The sequence below is a fragment of the Symsagittifera roscoffensis genome, chromosome 9 (assembly GCF_963678635.1).
Source record: "Symsagittifera roscoffensis chromosome 9, txSymRosc1.1, whole genome shotgun sequence".
NCBI classification, from domain to species: Eukaryota; Metazoa; Xenacoelomorpha; order Acoela; family Convolutidae; genus Symsagittifera; species Symsagittifera roscoffensis.
Window position 1 is genome coordinate 31259614 of NC_087070.1, and position 14252 is coordinate 31273865.

Genomic DNA, 14252 nt, shown 5'->3' on the forward strand with positions numbered 1-14252 from the left:
GTATTCAAAGTTTTGTTTGGATGTTTGACCTCTCTACAATTTCCCAACTAAGATCTGCGCTATTTCCCTCAGGACTGCATTGTTGAAGAGGGCCTACCGGTGAGTCTGCTTTCTTATGTTTCTCAATTTTAGTGGTCAAATGTCGAACAATTTTTCCGGCATAGGTGGAAATGCATTAACTACATGACAGTTACAAAATCACTCTTGACTTGAGGTCATTAAAAAATGCTGACTTCAGTGATGGTAAAATTGATTGTAACATTCGCCCGGAAGTACATATCGTCGGAAAGAACGAGTGGCTAGCGTCGAAACACAACTCTACATCCTTTTTCACCGTCTCTGCCAAAGCCATTTCTTTTGGTGGTTTTCCTAAAATCGGGTCGATAGACAAAACGTTATTGCTTTCCCGCTTTGACCAGAACGCTCAAATTAACTTAATTACATGCAAAAGTAGTGAACTCATGACTGGGTCTCAGTATGCCCACGAGGTCAGTCCTAAAAACAGGGCTATTACTATTTATTATATTACTAATGTTTTTTTTCAGTAGATAAAAATCATCATCTCCATCCCGATTTAGAACATATCCCGATTTAGAACTTTTTCTTCTAGGTTTAAAAAGTGTAGGGACGCAGGACAGTCCTGCCAACCCACAAACTAAAACTATCCTACTATGCTTCTTCCCTTCGGAAATTTAGTTGTTACTGACCCTGGATATCAAAATTAATAAACTCGGTAATTAGAAAGAACAATGAAATAACGTCTCGCATTTTCACCGCAGTCGTTTTACAATCAGCAAACACAAGCCATCATAAACCAGAGAACAGATGCCAGGAAAATTCCAATGCTACAGATCGTGATTCTTGCCTAAGTGTCAACAAATGAGCTATTTCCGAGAAATAAATGTTAATACTATATCGCTACGCTCGCTAGCTTGCTTGTGTAATTAAAAACGCTGAATGATATATGACAAGTTTAATTCAATCCGTTAGAGTCCATTAACAGTCTAGTAATTTAGTAAGTTCATACGATTTATTTCTTTTTCGGGAACAGCTCGTTCAATTTGGGAATTTGAATATCGAATTCCTCATCTTCACCCTCTTCCTCATGGTGATCATGAGATGCGTTAAGAGCTTGCTCTTCTTCGTATGCTTCCGGTGATACCTCGGGAAAAGCTTCATGGATTTCATCATCCGACATCTGTGTTAAACATTTCATAGAGGTATACTTGGATGCCTGTTGCTTCAAGGTAGACGACCGTGCACTGCCTTCCGCTTTAAATTCGGCAAAAGATTTTTCGTAATCTTTTTTCAGTTTGTCGATTTCACTGGTCATTGTGTTCACTGGACGGGAAACTTTCACGCTTTCCATTACTTTTTTCATCTCATCTACAATGGGTTTCTTCGAAGCTCCGAGAACCGTCTTGTAATGTTCCCAATCCGGAGTTTTCTGTTTCTCTGGAAGAGATTCAACTTTTGCGGCTAGTGCTTCTGATTTTGATCTAAAAGCATTAAACGCTGCTCGCTGCTCAGGAGCCACAATGTCGGCCATTTTGGTCCAGTTGACTCTGGCTGCTGCTCTTGCCATATTACTCTGAAATCAATTTTAAAAAATACAATCTAAACATTAAATCTTTTTTTGTCTTTTTTTTCTTTTCTTTTTCTAATCAGAAAGTCGAAAATATGATAATAACAGGCAAAGTCAGAAGTCCCTTCATCACATTATCTAGTCAAAATCCTATGAATTTTCTAGATATCGAAGAGTAAAGTATAATGTTAAGAGAAGTAAGTCAGATGGTTTCAGAGAAGTAATTCAGAGTATAGAAGAGAGTCAGATGGTTGGATTTCAAGCCAAATAGATTTTTTTTCTTTTTTTTTTCTTCTGGTAATCAGAAGGTCAAAAGTATCATAGTAACCGAGGTTACAGTTATGAGTCCCTTTATCATGTATTCCAGTCAAAATCCTTGGAATTTTTTAGATATGGAAGTGATAATGATAAAAGAAGATGACAAGTGTTTAAGTCCTTTTCAGTTAAAATCGATACGGGTTACGTTTCTTCAATAAGAACACGCAACTCGACACGAGATAATATAATATACAAGTGTTACAAGTAAAAAATTTCGTCGAAAGTTATTTTGTCATTTATTGTTCCGAGTACGCAATGGCGTTCGCAATCTGTATTGCCAGGGAGATTCTCTGTTTTAAAAAGCTGCCTGCTCTGGGTTCCTCAGTGCATATGCTTAGGTTCTTACAAAGCTTGCTCAAAAAAACTTCTGTGCTGGGGCCGGCCGCGCCCTAAATTTCAAAAGCTAGCGGTTGGAAAAGATATCCATCATTTACAAGATCTTTATACTTGTCAATTTTTCGCTCTTCCGCTTTAGCGGCAGCCGTACCAGGGTTACAAACAGACCCGGCATTAATCCTACAAGGAGCTAAGGAGTCTACTACCGTTACATCCCACAAGAGCTGCTTACCATCAGCCCATGGAACGAGCGTCAAACCGTCTGGTCGCTTCTGATCGGTCCTGTAGAGATGTCGTGGTTCTAAAACAGACGGAATGTGAGTAGATGATAGACTCTGCTTTATAAGGGCATTCAGGTTTGAATGCCTAGAGAATCTCCCTGCACTTTTGAGGCAAGAAAGACCGTGCCAACCATCCTCGGTAACGTCTTTTCCGCACACGCATTTATGCCGTTTGCATATTTTTGATCCTAATCGAAGTCCTATCGCAATTCTGAGTTGTTGGTTTGACAGTTTTAACCTTAAATTTTGCACGGGATGACGTTCAACCATTGGGAGCCAAATCTATCTTGGAACGCGTTGAACCTTTTTACGTCCGTTGGTTCGAGTCGTTAAATCAAGTCTGCAATTTCGCTGTCAAAAATTGGCTCCGTCCAATTTTTTTGGATTTCATTTTCCGGACTCATTTCAAATTTTCCAAGGTCAAACCACCGTTTAAGCGCATCATCATAGGATCCATCCACATGCTCCAAACCAAAGATTTTGCTCAAGGCATCTTTTGCTCCTACTGCTGAGGCTAAGAAAGCGGGTAAAGCGAGTAGACGAGCGGAAGAAACGCCCAAGCCACCTTTAGCTGCCGGGAGAACAGCTTGTAAAAACTGGTTATCATCCATTTTCACGTTAGTGACCTTGCAGAACGAATTTCTTAGTAATTTATCGTAACGTTCCAAAAAAGAAGGTATTTAAAAAAGTAAATTAAGAACTTTTTTGCACATTTATGCATCATCAGGTTTAAAAGTAAAAAAAAAATTGTTAAATGATCATCGACCATAAAAACATCCTCGGATATTGGCTATACACGATAATAAAAACTCTATCAATCAGATTTCAAATTCGCGCCAAAACTACATCATGATCATACTATCAGACTTAAGTTTCTGAGACAGTCTCTAGTTTTATCTTTAAATTAAATTAAATTCAAATTTCATTTGTCTCAATTTTTAATTTCGGAACAAGTCAATTTTTTATTTCGAAATTTATTTGTTTTTAAAGAGATTTTTGATAGAAAGTAACTCTGAAACGTTTCCGCAACTATGTTCATCGTCAGGATTTTTACAAAAACCTTATCTAAACGACGATAAAACAACAATTTAACGATGTTATTTACAATAATTCACATAAATTGTTGTTCTAAAACATCATGTTAAAAAATTAGCCTCTAAAAATGATAAAACAAATTTTAATTAATTTGTCTGGAAGTTTCTGAGTCATAATTTCGATTTAGACATGTACGTTTTAAATAAAAAATCAAAAAGTTTTGTGACTAAACTTGCAGTGTTAACTTCCTGCTCCTGACCTCATAGCGCGTGCTCAAGCACGGTTTCTCTTTCCTGAATTGAATTGCCTCTAGTATTCAAAGTTTTGTTTGGATGTTTGACCTATCTACAATTTCCCAACTAAGATCTGCGCTATTTCCCTCAGGACTGCATTGTTGAAGAGGGCCTACCGGTGAGTCTGCTTTCTTATGTTTCTCAATTTTAGTGGTCAAATGTCGAACAATTTTTCCGGCATAGGTGGAAATGCATTAACTACATGACAGTTACAAAATCACTCTTGACTTGAGGTCATTAAAAAATGCTGACTTCAGTGATGGTAAAATTGATTGTAACATTCGCCCGGAAGTACATATCGTCGGAAAGAACGAGTGGGTAGCGTCGAAACACAACTCTACATCCTTTTTCACCGTCTCTGCCAAAGCCATTTCTTTTGGTGGTTTTCCTAAAATCGGGTCGATAGACAAAACGTTACTGCTTTCCGGCTTTGACCAGAACGCTCAAATTAACTTAATTACATTCAAAAGTAGTGAACTCATGACTGGGTCTCAGTATGCCCACGAGGTCAGTCCTAAAAACAGGGCTATTACTATTTATTATATTACTAATGTTTTTGTTCAGTAGATAAAAATCATCATCTCCATCGAAGATGGATCAACCCTTTCCCTCACTCCTAGCTTCTCATTCTCTGAAAATGAATCGGGATGTTATTTAAAAACAACTCAGGACATGACCAGGAAGGTAACAGTTTATATATAACAGTTTGAGTCTGGGGCCCGAGACCCCTCCGGATTCTGGAATCCGGGGAAATAGCACTCCCTACAACTCGGAATGGTTCCTGACAAACTCCAATCACAGTTTCAACCTGTTGTCGTTTTCTCGTAGTTGTTTTCACTGCAACTATTGTTGTTCTGTTTCGCCGTTTCAGTGTAGGCGAAATCTAAAAAGGTTACGTGTCGTTCACGCCCAAATCGAAGTTTTAAAAATTAGCATGTCAGTTAAAACCAACCCTTCCCGATTCGTCTAATTGTTCAAATAACGCTGCCAATCCATTAAAACCATCAATCTTCCAGGATAGATGTTCTTTTTCTGTGCGATAAAATTTCGATTGCAAAACTGCATTTTCGTACTTTCTGGTCGAATGTCACATACTCCCCGGACAGCCCGGTCAATGTCCTCATTGAGTCTCGTAGTCTTCATCGAAATGATACAGTGCCATCGAACAGAAATTACAAAAAGCATAATAACACTTTTATCCACGTCCTATCGACTCACTGCAGAATATAAATGGCACCATACTACACTACTATAGCCTTCCAAATTCTTTCACCAATCTGCACTTTCGAGGATATACTTAAGATAAAACATCTTTTTAGACTTCCAAGGTCTATATCCCGATTTAGAACTTTTTCTTCTAGGTTTAAAAAGTGTAGGGACGCAGGACAGTCCTGCCAACCCACAAACTAAAACTATCCTACTATGCTTCTTCCCTTCGGAAATTTAGTTGTTACTGACCCTGGATATCAAAATTAATAAACTCGGTAATTAGAAAGAACAATGAAATAACGTCTCGCATTTTCACCGCAGTCGTTTTACAATCAGCAAACACAAGCCATCATAAACCAGAGAACAGATGCCAGGAAAATTCCAATGCTACAGATCGTGATTCTTGCCTAAGTGTCAACAAATGAGCTATTTCCGAGAAATAAATGTTAATACTATATCGCTACGCTCGCTAGCTTGCTTGTGTAATTAAAAACGCTGAATGATATATGACAAGTTTAATTCAATCCGTTAGAGTCCATTAACAGTCTAGTAATTTAGTAAGTTCATACGATTTATTTCTTTTTCGGGAACAGCTCGTTCAATTTGGGAATTTGAATATCGAATTCCTCATCTTCACCCTCTTCCTCATGGTGATCATGAGATGCGTTAAGAGCTTGCTCTTCTTCGTATGCTTCCGGTGATACCTCGGGAAAAGCTTCATGGATTTCATCATCCGACATCTGTGTTAAACATTTCATAGAGGTATACTTGGATGCCTGTTGCTTCAAGGTAGACGACCGTGCACTGCCTTCCGCTTTAAATTCGGCAAAAGATTTTTCGTAATCTTTTTTCAGTTTGTCGATTTCACTAGTCATTGTGTTCACTGGACGGGAAACTTTCACGCTTTCCATTACTTTTTTCATCTCATCTACAATGGGTTTCTTCGAAGCTCCGAGAACCGTCTTGTAATGTTCCCAATCCGGAGTTTTCTGTTTCTCTGGAAGAGATTCAACTTTTGCGGCTAGTGCTTCTGATTTTGATCTAAAAGCATTAAACGCTGCTCGCTGCTCAGGAGCCACAATGTCGGCCATTTTGGTCCAGTTGACTCTGGCTGCTGCTCTTGCCATATTACTCTGAAATCAATTTTAAAAAATACAATCTAAACATTAAATCTTTTTTTGTCTTTTTTTTCTTTTCTTTTTCTAATCAGAAAGTCGAAAATATGATAATAACAGTCCCTTCATCACATTATCTAGTCAAAATCCTATGAATTTTCTAGATATCGAAGAGTAAAGTATAATGTTAAGAGAAGTAAGTCAGATGGTTTCAGAGAAGTAATTCAGAGTATAGAAGAGAGTCAGATGGTTGGATTTCAAGCCAAATAGATTTTTTTTCTTTTTTTTTTCTTCTGGTAATCAGAAGGTCAAAAGTATCATAGTAACCGAGGTTACAGTCATGAGTCCCTTTATCATGTATTCCAGTCAAAATCCTTGGAATTTTTTAGATATGGAAGTGATAATGATAAAAGAAGATGACAAGTGTTTAAGTCCTTTTCAGTTAAAATCGATACGGGTTACGTTTCTTCAATAAGAACACGCAACTCGACACGAGATAATATAATATACAAGTGTTACAAGTAAAAAATTTCGTCGAAAGTTATTTTGTCATTTATTGTTCCGAGTACGCAATGGCGTTCGCAATCTGTATTGCCAGGGAGATTCTCTGTTTTAAAAAGCTGCCTGCTCTGGGTTCCTCAGTGCATATGCTTAGGTTCTTACAAAGCTTGCTCAAAAAAACTTCTGTGCTGGGGCCGGCCGCGCCCTGAATTTCAAAAGCTAGCGGTTGGAAAAGATATCCATCATTTACAAGATCTTTATACTTGTCAATTTATCGCTCTTCCGCTTTAGCGGCAGCCGTACCAGGGTTACAAACAGACCCGGCATTAATCCTACAAGGAGCGCTAAGGAGTCTACTACCGTTACATCCCACAAGAGCTGCTTACCATCAGCCCATGGAACGAGCGTCAAACCGTCTGGTCGCTTCTGATCGGTCCTGTAGAGGTGTCGTGGTTCTAAAACAGACGGAATGTGAGTAGATGATAGACTCTGCTTTATAAGGGCATTCAGGTTTGAATGCCTAGAGAATCTCCCTGCACTTTTGAGGCAAGAAAGACCGTGCCAACCATCCTCGGTAACGTCTTTTCCGCACACGCATTTATGCCGTTTGCATATTTTTGATCCTAATCGAAGTCCTATCGCAATTCTGAGTTGTTGGTTTGACAGTTTTAACCTTAAATTTTTGCACGGGATGACGTTCAACCATTGGGAGCCAAATCTATCTTGGAACGCGTTGAACCTTTTTACGTCCGTTGGTTCGAGTCATTAAATCAAGTCTGCAATTTCGCTGTCAAAAATTGGCTCCGTCCAATTTTTTTGGATGTCATTTTCCGGACTCATTTCAAATTTTCCAAGGTCAAACCACCGTTTAAGCGCATCATCATAGGTTCCATCCACATGCTCCAAACCAAAGATTTTGCTCAAGGCATCTTTTGCTCCTACTGCTGAGGCTAAGAAAGCGGGTAAAGCGAGTAGACGAGCGGAAGAAACGCCCAAGCCACCTTTGGCTGCCGGGAGAACAGCTTGTAAAATTTGGTTATCATCCATTTTCACGTTAGTGACCTTGCAGAACGAATTTCTTAGTAATTTATCGTAACGTTCCAAAAAATAAGGTATTTAAAAAAGTAAATTAAGAACTTTTTTGCACATTTATGCATCATCAGGTTTAAAAGTAAAAAAAAAATTGTTAAATGATCATCGACCATAAAAACATCCTCGGATATTGGCTATACACGATAATAAAAACTCTATCAATCAGATTTCAAATTCGCGCCAAAACTACATCATGATCATACTATCAGACTTAAGTTTCTGAGACAGTCTCTAGTTTTATCTTTAAATTAAATTAAATTCAAATTTCATTTGTCTCAATTTTTAATTTCGGAACAAGTCAATTTTTTATTTCGAAATTTATTTGTTTTTAAAGAGATTTTTGATAGAAAGTAACTCTGAAACGTTTCCGCAACTATGTTCATCGTCATGATTTTTACAAAAAACCTATCTAAACGACGATAAAACAACAATTTAACGATGTTATTTACAATAATTCACATAAATTGTTGTTCTAAAACATCATGTTAAAAAATTAGCCAATCACAGTTGACTTCTGAAATTACTATTTACATTCAAACACTTTTAACCTCTAAAAATGATTAAACAAATTTTAATTAATTTGTCTGGAAGTTTCTGAGTCATAATTTCGATTTAGACATGTACCTTTTAAATAAAAAATCAAAAAGATTTGTGACTAAACTTGCAGTGTTAACTTCCTGCTCCTGACCTCATAGCGCGTGCTCAAGCACGGTTTCTCTTTCCTGAATTGAATTGCCTCAAGTATTCAAAGTTTTGTTTGGATGTTTGACCTATCTACAATTTCCCAACTAAGATCTGCGCTATTTCCCTCAGGACTGCATTGTTGAAGAGGGCCTACCGGTGAGTCTGCTTTCTTATGTTTCTCAATTTTAGTGGTCAAATGTCGAACAATTTTTCCGGCATAGGTGGAAATGCATTAACTACATGACAGTTACAAAATCACTCTTGACTTGAGGTCATTAAAAAATGCTGACTTCAGTGATGGTAAAATTGATTGTAACATTCGCCCGGAAGTACATATCGTCGGAAAGAACGAGTGGCTAGCGTCGAAACACAACTCTACATCCTTTTTCACCGTCTCTGCCAAAGCCATTTCTTTTGGTGGTTTTCCTAAAATCGGGTCGATAGACAAAACGTTACTGCTTTCCGGCTTTGACCAGAACGCTCAAATTAACTTAATTACATGCAAAAGTAGTGAACTCATGACTGGGTCTCAGTATGCCCACGAGGTCAGTCCTAAAAACAGGGCTATTACTATTTATTATATTACTAATGTTTTTGTTCAGTAGATAAAAATCATCATCTCCATCGAAGATGGATCAACCCTTTCCCTCACTCCTAGCTTCTCATTCTCTGAAAATGAATCGGGATGTTATTTAAAAACAACTCAGGACATGACCAGGAAGGTAACAGTTTATATATAACAGTTTGAGTCTGGGGCCCGAGACCCCTCCGGATTCTGGAATCCGGGGAAATAGCACTCCCTACAACTCGGAATGGTTCCTGACAAACTCCAATCACAGTTTCAACCTGTTGTCGTTTTCTCGTAGTTGTTTTCACTGCAACTATTGTTGTTCTGTTTCGCCGTTTCAGTGTAGGCGAAATCTAAAAAGGTTACGTGTCGTTCACGCCCAAATCGAAGTTTTAAAAATTAGCATGTCAGTTAAAACCAACCCTTCCCGATTCGTCTAATTGTTCAAATAACGCTGCCAATCCATTAAAACCATCAATCTTCCAGGATAGATGTTCTTTTTCTGTGCGATAAAATTTCGATTGCAAAACTGCATTTTCGTACTTTCTGGTCGAATGTCACATACTCCCCGGACAGCCCGGTCAATGTCCTCATTGAGTCTCGTAGTCTTCATCGAAATGATACAGTGCCATCGAACAGAAATTACAAAAAGCATAATAACACTTTTATCCACGTCCTATCGACTCACTGCAGAATATAAATGGCACCATACTACACTACTATAGCCTTCCAAATTCTTTCACCAATCTGCACTTTCGAGGATATACTTAAGATAAAACATCTTTTTAGACTTCCAAGGTCTATATCCCGATTTAGAACTTTTTCTTCTAGGTTTAAAAAGTGTAGGGACGCAGGACAGTCCTGCCAACCCACAAACTAAAACTATCCTACTATGCTTCTTCCCTTCGGAAATTTAGTTGTTACTGACCCTGGATATCAAAATTAATAAACTCGGTAATTAGAAAGAACAATGAAATAACGTCTCGCATTTTCACCGCAGTCGTTTTACAATCAGCAAACACAAGCCATCATAAACCAGAGAACAGATGCCAGGAAAATTCCAATGCTACAGATCGTGATTCTTGCCTAAGTGTCAACAAATGAGCTATTTCCGAGAAATAAATGTTAATACTATATCGCTACGCTCGCTAGCTTGCTTGTGTAATTAAAAACGCTGAATGATATATGACAAGTTTAATTCAATCCGTTAGAGTCCATTAACAGTCTAGTAATTTAGTAAGTTCATACGATTTATTTCTTTTTCGGGAACAGCTCGTTCAATTTGGGAATTTGAATATCGAATTCCTCATCTTCACCCTCTTCCTCATGGTGATCATGAGATGCGTTAAGAGCTTGCTCTTCTTCGTATGCTTCCGGTGATACCTCGGGAAAAGCTTCATGGATTTCATCATCCGACATCTGTGTTAAACATTTCATAGAGGTATACTTGGATGCCTGTTGCTTCAAGGTAGACGACCGTGCACTGCCTTCCGCTTTAAATTCGGCAAAAGATTTTTCGTAATCTTTTTTCAGTTTGTCGATTTCACTGGTCATTGTGTTCACTGGACGGGAAACTTTCACGCTTTCCATTACTTTTTTCATCTCATCTACAATGGGTTTCTTCGAAGCTCCGAGAACCGTCTTGTAATGTTCCCAATCCGGAGTTTTCTGTTTCTCTGGAAGAGATTCAACTTTTGCGGCTAGTGCTTCTGATTTTGATCTAAAAGCATTAAACGCTGCTCGCTGCTCAGGAGCCACAATGTCGGCCATTTTGGTCCAGTTGACTCTGGCTGCTGCTCTTGCCATATTACTCTGAAATCAATTTCAAAAAATATAATCTAAACATTAAATCTTTTTTTGTCTTTTTTTTTCTTTTCTTTTTCTAATCAGAAAGTCGAAAATATGATAATAACAGGCAAAGTCAGAAGTCCCTTCATCACATTATCTAGTCAAAATCCTATGAATTTTCTAGATATCGAAGAGTAAAGTATAATGTTAAGAGAAGTAAGTCAGATGGTTTCAGAGAAGTAATTCAGAGTATAGAAGAGAGTCAGATGGTTGGATTTCAAGCCAAATAGATTTTTTTTCTTTTTTTTTCTTCTGGTAATCAGAAGGTCAAAAGTATCATAGTAACCGAGGTTACAGTCATGAGTCCCTTTATCATGTATTCCAGTCAAAATCCTTGGAATTTTTTAGATATGGAAGTGATAATGATAAAAGAAGATGACAAGTGTTTAAGTCCTTTTCAGTTAAAATCGATACGGGTTACGTTTCTTCAATAAGAACACGCAACTCGACACGAGATAATATAATATACAAGTGTTACAAGTAAAAAATTTCGTCGAAAGTTATTTTGTCATTTATTGTTCCGAGTACGCAATGGCGTTCGCAATCTGTATTGCCAGGGAGATTCTCTGTTTTAAAAAGCTGCCTGCTCTGGGTTCCTCAGTGCATATGCTTAGGTTCTTACAAAGCTTGCTCAAAAAAACTTCTGTGCTGGGGCCGGCCGCGCCCTGAATTTCAAAAGCTAGCGGTTGGAAAAGATATCCATCATTTACAAGATCTTTATACTTGTCAATTTTTCGCTCTTCCGCTTTAGCGGCAGCCGTACCAGGGTTACAAACAGACCCGGCATTAATCCTACAAGGAGCTAAGGAGTCTGCTACCGTTACATCCCACAAGAGCTGCTTACCATCAGCCCATGGAACGAGCGTCAAACCGTCTGGTCGCTTCTGATCGGTCCTGTAGAGATGTCGTGGTTCTAAAGCAGACGGAATGTGAGTAGATGATAGACTCTGCTTTATAAGGGCATTCAGGTTTGAATGCCTAGAGAATCTCCCTGCACTTTTGAGGCAAGAAAGACCGTGCCAACCATCCTCGGTAACGTCTTTTCCGCACACGCATTTATGCCGTTTGCATATTTTTGATCCTAATCGAAGTCCTATCGCAATTCTGAGTTGTTGGTTTGACAGTTTTAACCTTAAATTTTTGCACGGGATGACGTTCAACCATTGGGAGCCAAATCTATCTTGGAACGCGTTGAACCTTTTTACGTCCGTTGGTTCGAGTCGTTAAATCAAGTCTGCAATTTCGCTGTCAAAAATTGGCTCCGTCCAATTTTTTTGGATTTCATTTTCCGGACTCATTTCAAATTTTCCAAGGTCAAACCACCGTTTAAGCGCATCATCATAGGTTCCATCCACATGCTCCAAACCAAAGATTTTGCTCAAGGCATATTTTGCTCCTACTGCTGAGGCTAAGAAAGCGGGTAAAGCGAGTAGACGAGCGGAAGAAACGCCCAAGCCACCTTTGGCTGCCGGGAGAACAGCTTGTAAAATTTGGTTATCATCCATTTTCACGTTAGTGACCTTGCAGAACGAATTTCTTAGTAATTTATCGTAACGTTCCAAAAAATAAGGTATTTAAAAAAGTAAATTAAGAACTTTTTTGCACATTTATGCATCATCAGGTTTAAAAGTAAAAAAAAAATTGTTAAATGATCATCGACCATAAAAACATCCTCGGATATTGGCTATACACGATAATAAAAACTCTATCAATCAGATTTCAAATTCGCGCCAAAACTACATCATGATCATACTATCAGACTTAAGTTTTTGAGACAGTCTCTAGTTTTATCTTTAAATTAAATTAAATTCAAATTTCATTTGTCTCAATTTTTAATTTCGGAACAAGTCAATTTTTTATTTCGAAATTTATTTGTTTTTAAAGAGATTTTTGATAGAAAGTAACTCTGAAACGTTTCCGCAACTATGTTCATCGTCAGGATTTTTACAAAAAACTTATCTAAACGACAATAAAACAACAATTTAACGATGTTATTTACAATAATTCACATAAATTGTTGTTCTAAAACATCATGTTAAAAAATTAGCCAATCACAGTTGACTTCTGAAATTACTATTTACATTCAAACACTTTTAACCTCTAAAAATGATTAAACAAATTTTAATTAATTTGTCTGGAAGTTTCTGAGTCATAATTTCGATTTAGACATGTACGTTTTAAATAAAAAATCAAAAAGTTTTGTGACTAAACTTGCAGTGTTAACTTCCTGCTCCTGACCTCATAGCGCGTGCTCAAGCACGGTTTCTCTTTCCTGAATTGAATTGCCTCTAGTATTCAAAGTTTTGTTTGGATGTTTGACCTATCTACAATTTCCCAACTAAGATCTGCGCTATTTCCCTCAGGACTGCATTGTTGAAGAGGGCCTACCGGTGAGTCTGCTTTCTTATGTTTCTCAATTTTAGTGGTCAAATGTCGAACAATTTTTCCGGCATAGGTGGAAATGCATTAACTACATGACAGTTACAAAATCACTCTTGACTTGAGGTCATTAAAAAATGCTGACTTCAGTGATGGTAAAATTGATTGTAACATTCGCCCGGAAGTACATATCGTCGGAAAGAACGAGTGGCTAGCGTCGAAACACAACTCTACATCCTTTTTCACCGTCTCTGCCAAAGCCATTTCTTTTGGTGGTTTTCCTAAAATCGGGTCGATAGACAAAACGTTACTGCTTTCCGGCTTTGACCAGAACGCTCAAATTAACTTAATTACATGCAAAAGTAGTGAACTCATGACTGGGTCTCAGTATGCCCACGAGGTCAGTCCTAAAAACAGGGCTATTACTATTTATTATATTACTAATGTTTTTGTTCAGTAGATAAAAATCATAATCTCCATCGAAGATGGATCAACCCTTTCCCTCACTCCTAGCTTCTCATTCTCTGAAAATGAATCGGGATGTTATTTAAAAACAACTCAGGACATGACCAGGAAGGTAACAGTTCATAAATAACAGTTTGAGTCTGGGGCCCGAGACCCCTCCGGATTCTGGAATCCGGGGAAATAGCACTCCCTACAACTCGGAATGGTTCCTGACAAACTCCAATCACAGTTTCAACCTGTTGTCGTTTTCTCGTAGTTGTTTTCACTGCAACTATTGTTGTTCTGTTTCGCCGTTTCAGTGTAGGCGAAATCTAAAAAGGTTACGTGTCGTTCACGCCCAAATCGAAGTTTTAAAAATTAGCATGTCAGTTAAAACCAACCCTTCCCGATTCGTCTAATTGTTCAAATAACGCTGCCAATCCATTAAAACCATCAATCTTCCAGGATAGATGTTCTTTTTCTGTGCGATAAAATTTCGATTGCAAAACTGCATTTTCGTACATTCTGGTCGAATGTCACATACTCCCCGGACAGCCCGGTCAA

General features: G+C 38.0%; 4 protein-coding genes across 4 annotated transcripts in view; all 4 read right to left on the reverse strand.

The window, feature by feature from the left end:
• Positions 1 to 14252, reverse strand: part of LOC134854228 (hypoxanthine-guanine phosphoribosyltransferase-like) — a 449675-nt gene that overhangs the window by 43078 nt on the left and 392345 nt on the right. The window lies entirely within an intron of this gene.
• Positions 1031 to 1585, reverse strand: LOC134854817 (ATP synthase subunit d, mitochondrial-like). Its single transcript, XM_063871174.1, has one exon. The coding sequence runs from the start codon at positions 1583 to 1585 to the stop codon at positions 1031 to 1033; it is 555 nt and encodes a 184-aa protein (XP_063727244.1).
• Positions 5630 to 6184, reverse strand: LOC134854818 (ATP synthase subunit d, mitochondrial-like). The gene has a single exon (XM_063871175.1). The coding sequence runs from the start codon at positions 6182 to 6184 to the stop codon at positions 5630 to 5632; it is 555 nt and encodes a 184-aa protein (XP_063727245.1).
• LOC134854819 (ATP synthase subunit d, mitochondrial-like) lies at positions 10269 to 10823 on the reverse strand. The gene has a single exon (XM_063871176.1). The coding sequence runs from the start codon at positions 10821 to 10823 to the stop codon at positions 10269 to 10271; it is 555 nt and encodes a 184-aa protein (XP_063727246.1).